Source organism: Telmatherina bonti (genome assembly GCF_933228915.1).
Source record: "Telmatherina bonti genome assembly, chromosome: 2".
Classification (NCBI taxonomy): domain Eukaryota; kingdom Metazoa; phylum Chordata; class Actinopteri; order Atheriniformes; family Telmatherinidae; genus Telmatherina; species Telmatherina bonti.
In genome coordinates this window covers 37,816,716-37,824,597 of record NC_136620.1, presented here as the reverse complement: position 1 = coordinate 37,824,597, position 7,882 = coordinate 37,816,716, and the positions used below count along the sequence as shown (strand labels likewise).

Genomic DNA, 7,882 nt, shown 5'->3' with positions numbered 1-7,882 from the left:
TGTAATTCAAGAGCTTAGTACGGAGCGGCTGTCGACAGAGGACAAGAGGACACCAGGAGAGGAATAGATGTGACTTGCATTCATACAGCTCATCTGCCTCGCCTTGTTTCACCCCGATCACCCCCCTGTATTTACTGCTTTGTGTTGGTGAAAGGAAAAGACTGTAACCTTGCAGCGATGATGAGTTCAAGCAAATGCCAGAGACAATTAGAAACCTGAAGCACGTCAGCTGCAGTGTACTTGAGGTAATGTTGTAGCCCCTCAGGGGTTCCATGTTGTGAATGGTTGCAGAAATGAACTCTAGTCGGGCATCCATCTGCCGAGCTCATATTCATTACCAGATGCACTCACTTTTACATCATCTGCCCATCGGCTACTGCCATGACTACAGGACCTCGGTGAGCGATGCCGACGGCAGCAGATGGGAGGTGGAAGTTGTGAACGCACAAGCCCACAAGTCCGGACACCCCCGTGATCCGTCTCTGTCATAACCCCCTCCATGAGAGTGAGGGAACCTTGAGGCATAAAGTTATGGCCTCATTAGCTGTCATGCTGGCTCCCATTAAAAGCTTTCAAAGCAGCCAAGGAATATTTTGAGCTGGTTTTAGGTGTAGAGACAAAGACCTGAGTGATTGTATAAGGATTTTGTGGCTTCCAGTAAAACCAGCACTTGATGTGAACACCTTTAATGAAAAAAAATCAAACATAAAAACACCAATCCATTTTTTTTGTTTAAATGAAAATGACAGTGAATGTAGCAAAAAACATTTACTTGTGATCCAAATGAAAGCAACATTCTTTTGCTTTCTTCTTCTCTTTATTCATCATGTTGGAGACATTCAAAGTGATAATGAAGTGACACTTTAGTAGTGAAATATATCTTATAATAAAGTGTCTCCATCTGTGGTGGAACAATAAAACTCGGAGCTACTTTCCTCCCTGAGGGGAACAGTTGTGCTGCCAAGAACATTGTGCAGAAATGAGATTCTGCCTGTAAATAAAACAGGTTGAAAAGCCTTGTTTGTCCTCAGTTCTGCTCACTAATCCATTGGATGGACGCCTGTCATTACGCGTTATGTCAAACAGGGTTTTACTGTAATGAAGTAACTTGTAAATGAGCAGCAATCTTTTCTTTTTGACAAAGGAGAGCTTCTCCTCCAACAACTGTCAGGCATTAAGACATCACTGCATTTGACTGTGATATAAATCTGGGGAAGTCATTACATTTCCATCTTTATCTCTTGCAAAATGAATTTAGTGTTGCAATAAAAGTGCACTGCTTCTGATGTACGGCGCCGTCAGACTCCACTGAGGATAAACTGTATGTTCAGCCAGGACCACTTAAGTCAAAATGATCAGTATAATTGTCTGGAATTATAGGAGCAATTTATGCTAGTTAATCATAACTCTGCTGTGGGACCTCCCAGTACTCTGCATCCAAACGTGGAATATATGAGGCACAGACATGATAATGATCAAGTAAGAGACAGTTGGAGGAGGAGGAGCCGGGATGGGTTGGGAAGCAGCTTGAAGGGAACCAACAAGAGGATGGAGCGCCTCATTCAGTGCCATGGATGAAGCTTATCAATAAAATTCAAGGCAAAACAGCAAATAATCACATGGAGTAGTGAGCTTCACACTGAACCATTTCTTTCTACGCAGTTAATAATAATATTAATAATAATAATACAATTAATTTAAAAACCACTTCAGATAAAACAGGTAGTGAACAGATATTTACTTAATCTGTGAACATAAGATCAGAGAAGGCTCTGTCTCCTCAGGTATGGTGCTTGGTCCTGACAGGAGGGTACAGAAGTTGGAGTCGGAGGACCGGAGGCTTCGGGATGGAGTGTAAGAGGGGGTGGACATTGGTAAGGTAGGAGGGGGCCTGGTTATGGAGGGATTTGGAAGTGAGGAGAACTTTAAACTTGATGTGTTGAGGGATGGGAAGCCAGTGAGGGCTCTTGAGGAGGGTGGTCTCAGAGATGGGAGTTGTGGATGTACAGAGGTTTACGGAGGAGTTTGGAAGGTGGATCATAGAGAGCGGCTGCAATAATCCAGTCTGGAGGTGATGAAGGCATGAATCGGAGTTTTGGCAGCAGAGGGGGAGCGTGAGGGACGGAGGTGAGACGTGTTTTTCAGGTGGGAGAAGGTCTGGTAACGCTGCTGGCGTTTAAACGCTGAATAAAACCTGAACAGGTAAAACATGGACTTCATGGTGTTTAGCACTGACACCTCACAGTAAGGTCACTAGTTTTAGCCTCAGTTGGGGTTCAAAACGAACCAGTCTATGTGGAGTTTGCACGTTCTCCCGTGTATGCGTGTTTGGTTAACTGTTCACTAAATTCTCCGTAGCGAGTCGAAGTGGTCGCTTCTCTGCTTCTCACCTGCTAACTGCAGGTAAAACATGCACTAGACAAAAAAACCTGAGCAGGTAGTCACCTGCTCTTTTTTTCTTTAAAAGGAGGAAGGATTAGAAATATTTCTTTGTTGCATTTTTGGCCATTTGAACCCATGAAAACATGATGAATAAACAGAAACATAAAGAGGTTTCAGTTTTTAACAATTCCTTCTTTTAAATTTAAGGCGTTTTTGTTAAAAGTTCAAGTTTTCACAGTTATTGTTTGTCCAGACAAAACTCAACAGGAAAATATGTATTACAGAACATTAATACACATTTAGAAAGCCTGACGTCGGATATAAACATAAATACAACAAAACAAGCTCAACGTGAATCTGGTAAGTTTTATTCATGCTTTCGTTTGTCCAACGGCTCTTTTCAGTCGTCTCCTTTTAAAGGAGCGACGGGGTTAAAAAGTGGTCTTTGTCTACGCAGCTGAAGTCTCCCAATGCTCATTTCAAAGTCCTTCTTGGTACCGTTTAGGGCGTCAAGACTGCCGGTCCTGATGTCATACCCCCGTGCCTTCAGTCGCTGGATACGATAATTAACTATCTGTGTTGTCAGCTCCAGGACCGTTGGAGTCTCTGTGATCTGAGACATACTGATCCCAGCTCGGAGAAGGCCCTTAAAGCGCTCATCAAGCGTAGATTCAGGGTAGTAAAGCAGAGCGGGACACTTGAGGATGATGTCCCGCAGCTCAGCCTCAGAGCAGCCGATGGTGTTCTGGGAAAACGTCAGCGTTCGGTGCATGCTTTCCGGGTTCAGCTCCGTGACGAAGCCCCTCAGTTTGGAGAGGAGATGTAGGAGTTCTGCTGTACTGAAGCCCCTGTCTCTCAGGAACATCAGGTTCTGCCTCAGCACCTCGGGAGACTTGAGAAAAACAAATGGGTTCTGACTCAGGAGCTTCTGGAGCCAGATCTTCATGTTGGCCTCCTCGCCCCCGAGCTCCCGATAGGCTTGCTGGAGGGTGTGGGCCATCACCTGGTTCTGCTCTACTGGCCGGCTGAAACTCTGTGGAGCACTGGCCATAAGTTTGGTGATGATTCGCTTGTTGAGGTTGAGGCTTCGGAAGTAAGCAATATTATTCCGCTGGTTGTCATGGTGACTGGAGGAAGTAAAGAAAGAGGCTGGGAATTTCTCAATGATGCCAACCAGCTCTTTCTGGTTCGGACACACAGACATCCACAAGTCCCTCTGAGTCTGCATGTGCTCCGGATTACACAGGATGGCCTCAGGGTGAATGGCTAAAATATGAGCAATGATGGGGCCTGAGGCCCCCATGTCTTTCAGCAAGCCAGCTACCTCCTTAGTGTAGGCTGGGCTCTGATGCAACACCCAGCCCTTATATTTGCGGACCTTCTGGAGGTCCACAGACAGATCATACAGAGCCTCAACAGTCTGCAGGTTCTCTGCAGAGCTCACTGTTGCACATGACCTGGGTTTAAAAGGCAAAGGTGTGACATGTTGGCACCGGAGGCACAAGGATGCTGCGACCAGCCGCAACATTGATGCAAAGTCCTGCTCACCTGAAGAGCACAAAGAAAAGACACTGAAATATGTGACAGCCAGACAAAATGTTCACACTCTGAAGTTATAACATTAAAAACAGTGATAAACATTCATTTTGTTTACGAGTCAAGCAGATTCTAGTAGATTCAGCTCTAACATTCACAACTCCTCTAATTATAGAGGTTTCATGCAGAACTAAACCTGAACCTACTTCTGCAGATAAACTATTAGTTTTAACTGAAACATTCACTTACACAATGTGGAAAAACAGACCTTTTAGAAAAACATACACTAACGTTACAAGCACATAATAATCTTTCTGAGTAGATTAGATTACCCATCTGTATAAAACCTTATTTAAATTACACAAAACACCTTGGCAGTAAAATGTAACATGCAATTTCCTGTCAGATATGTTATTTATTTAAAAACAGAATAGTGCTTTGCTAAAAAGACTGATAAGGAACAATTTTCTGCAGAGCAAATATTACTATGCATGTTTATGCAACCGGTTGTTGCAGCTGATCTACTGGAACATAAACAGTATCTTTGTAGTAAAGCACTGACACAGAATAGCTACTAATACAGAGTAATATTAACGACTGCAAGAAAAAACTGATATGCATGACTTATTTTCCACCATGAGGCAACCTGTATTAAGACATCTGCCTGTGTAACTCCTGGACTGACAGGCTGCTAAAAACTGCCGGGATCAAACCTTCTTAAAACATGAAGGAGAAACTTCCAGCTATGATTCAGCTGCTCTGTGCTTTATGATTAATTTCCCTCATCGTAGCCTAGAAAACACATAATGATTGTTCTTTACTACTTCTGCAGTTGTTTCATAGGGAAAAGCAGGAGCCAACTTGATGTTTAACACCGTAAATCACTGCTGACAAGTAACGATGCGGAAAACAAGGTTCAGCATCTTAAAAAAATTGACTGATACAGTGTAAATAAAACATAAGATCTTCCAGAAGCTGGCAGAGGCTTAATAAACAGTCTGTTTACACTGAGATCAGTTCATTTATTCGTGGTGTACTGACAGATATTTAGCCTGGATGCTAACAGCTACATTTAGACTGGCGCGTGTGGTATCACTGCGATATTTAATTTAATCAATACCAATTATTCTACACAGTTTAAATATTTATCCAAGTGTAGGAAAGTGTTGCATTTGTTACAAAAATAAATTACCTTTAGCAGCGGTCACAGGTAGTGTTATGAAACCGGCTTCTTCTACACATTGTCTACATTGCTCTGCTTACCACAGCGACACCCCGAGGCGGCGACAGGTACTGCAAGATGTGCGTCCATCCATACATGCACTACATTTAATTGAGGTAAATTCAGATTTGAAGGTTTCAAGTGAGAAAAAGGATGGAGATGATTAGTATCAGCCTGTGACAGTGTAAGATGATGATGAAGGAGAGGGAAAAGATTCAGAGTTTAACATGTATAACATGTTATTACCATGTTAGATTATTGTAGTATTTGTACGATGTGAAATGCCTTTAAATATATGCAAGTTAACTAAACAAATGCCCATAAAGCTGGTCAAGAGGGAGTCATATCACATCCATAGCAATAAAATGACGCCAAATGAATAATAAAATGAACTGTTACTCCTTTTATTAACTTGAATTTATTTGTGTTTTTCCTCTTTCATAACAGATTCACACCTGTGCTACCTGAGCTTCCTGTAAATTAAGATGATGCTAAAATCTGTGAAAACTGAAGTCAGTCAAGAGCTTTTTACAGTACACAGAACTTTTCACAGTACATACATACAGTTCATACATTCATTCATTATCATAAGCGCTTAGTCCAATTAAGGGTCGTGTGGAGCCCACCCCTGCAGTCTGGGATAAGCACCAACCCTGGGCTGAAAGGCTTGGTACATCCTGGACAGCTCACCAGTCCATCGCAGAGAAAGGCCACACAGAGAAAACAACCACTCCCTCTCCCACTCACTCTTATGGGCAATCTAGAGTAACCAATTAACTAACATGCATTTTTTTTTGGACGGTGGGAGGAAGCTAGAATACCCGGAAAGAACATGCAAACTCCACACAGACAGGCCACTGTCTAGACCCCACCCTAGCCGAGGATCAAACCAGGGGCATTCTTGCTGTGAGGCCACAGTGCTAACGACTATCACACAATCACTTTCACTAACCTTTTCACAGTACACTGATGGCAAAATCTTTGAAGATCCATCACCTTTTACAAATCAATATAAATATATATTTATATATATTTTTATAATCAATATATATATATATATATATATATATATATATATATGTACATATATGTATGTGTGTGTGTGTGTGTGTGTGTGTGTGTGTTTGTGTTTCTGTTGTGATAACTGCGTTTGTGTTGCCCCCAGATGTCTATCCTTTTAAAACTTTGCTTTGCTCTTTGCTCTTTTGTTTTTGTCCACATATTTTAAGCCCAGTAATCAAATAATTTGGGCAAAAATCTGTATCTCAAACAGCAGTTGGTGCGCCTCCAAACCCTGCAGCATACGGGGCCCTGATGAGTGCAATCAGCGCCAGGCTGAATTGGACTGAACACACGGAGAGTTTTTCGCAGTTGGTGCTTAATCATGATGCTTGATCACCAGCTCTGCAAGCTGTTTCCTCTGCAGCACAGGAGTTGCTGTTGCTGAGTGAGTATCTGGGTTCATTATAGTTTATGTACTAGTAAACAGATTATTTGCCTCAAAGGAAAACAGGTTGGTCATTATTTATTTATTTTCCTTACTGGTCATCCTACTTTTTGCGATAAGCTGCCTTTCTACTCCAGCAGATGGCATTTAAACATGAGTTTCATGTGCATTTTTTTTTACAGTGAGATTATATCAGCATGCCTGCAGAGTAAACAATGTCCTTTACTCTTCTTTTTTCCTGTCAACCTGTTAACTGCAGATTGGAAAGTAGTTTTAAGGAACATTCATCTGAAGTTTCCTGTCAAGCTGCTTTGACAGATAAGTGTTTTTTTTTCTTTGGCCAAGTCTTAAAACTGAAACATATTTCATCATACATTGATTCAGTTGTGTTTGCTCTAATGCTTAGCACTGTGTGTGGTGCATAGAAATGAATAGTGTTGGAGAAATTATTATGGGTTTTGGTTTGAATTAAGTATTAGACATATATGCATTGATTTGCTGTGATCCTGCTGTGTTTTGTGTCAATGCACAAAGCTTTCTTTAAGTTATATGATCCTTGTCTGGAATGTGCAGACAAAGTCTGAGACAGGAAGAGTTTCCTGCAGCGCATCTGTTTTTGTCAACTACTTGGTTGACCAGTTGTCTAAAGGTTAAAGGTAATAAAGTAATATAGTGAGTGATTGATGCTTAGTGAGTTCAGTTTAGTCTTAAATAAGAGATAATGATTGTTTCATATGGTCTGCCCAGCAACTAGGAGGAGTTAAGCATGGTTTATAATCGGGTGTTACTTCAGCATCTGCAGAGAGCGTTCTCTCTCCAAGCTCCAGCGTGTGCTTGTATTAGTTTATAATAAAATGTTCATTGTAAGAAGACAGTTGACTCTTAGATGTATTACAACTTCTCAAGACCAGAGTATTTTCCACCACAATAGCATAACAGTAACCAAGCTACACCACATTTCCCAAAACAAGAAGAACGTCAGTAACAACAAGACAAAATGTAATCAATATTTTGCTTTTTGTTTCTTTTCTCTTCACACAGAGGCTTCTTCATCATGACACCAGTTCTCCCTGGAGGAAACTTAAAATATTGAACTGTGAAAGTATGTTTGTTTCACTGACCTTTATCCAACTTAGCCAGACATTTCATCATGTAACGATAACCACAAATACCTCAAGTAAAAAAGTACCTAACGTGCCAACTGCACGGGGACGGGGTTTTCCAGCACAAAGGCATGTCCTTTGTCACCTTCAGGCTGTTCCAGAGCAAATAATGCCTTTTACAACCTGAGAAAA

The 7,882-nt window shown here is 41.5% G+C and overlaps 1 protein-coding gene across 1 annotated transcript; it reads right to left on the bottom strand.

The window, feature by feature from the left end:
* Nucleotides 1-788: 788 nt before the first annotated feature.
* Nucleotides 789-5,152, bottom strand: mterf2 (mitochondrial transcription termination factor 2). Its single transcript, XM_079252254.1, has 2 exons — nucleotides 5,111-5,152; nucleotides 789-3,930 (listed from the first exon to the last, which is right to left on the bottom strand). The coding sequence occupies exon 2, from the start codon at nucleotides 3,908-3,910 to the stop codon at nucleotides 2,783-2,785; it is 1,128 nt and encodes a 375-aa protein (XP_079108380.1). The 5' UTR covers nucleotides 3,911-3,930; nucleotides 5,111-5,152; the 3' UTR covers nucleotides 789-2,782.
* Between the last annotated feature and the right edge of the window lie 2,730 nt (nucleotides 5,153-7,882).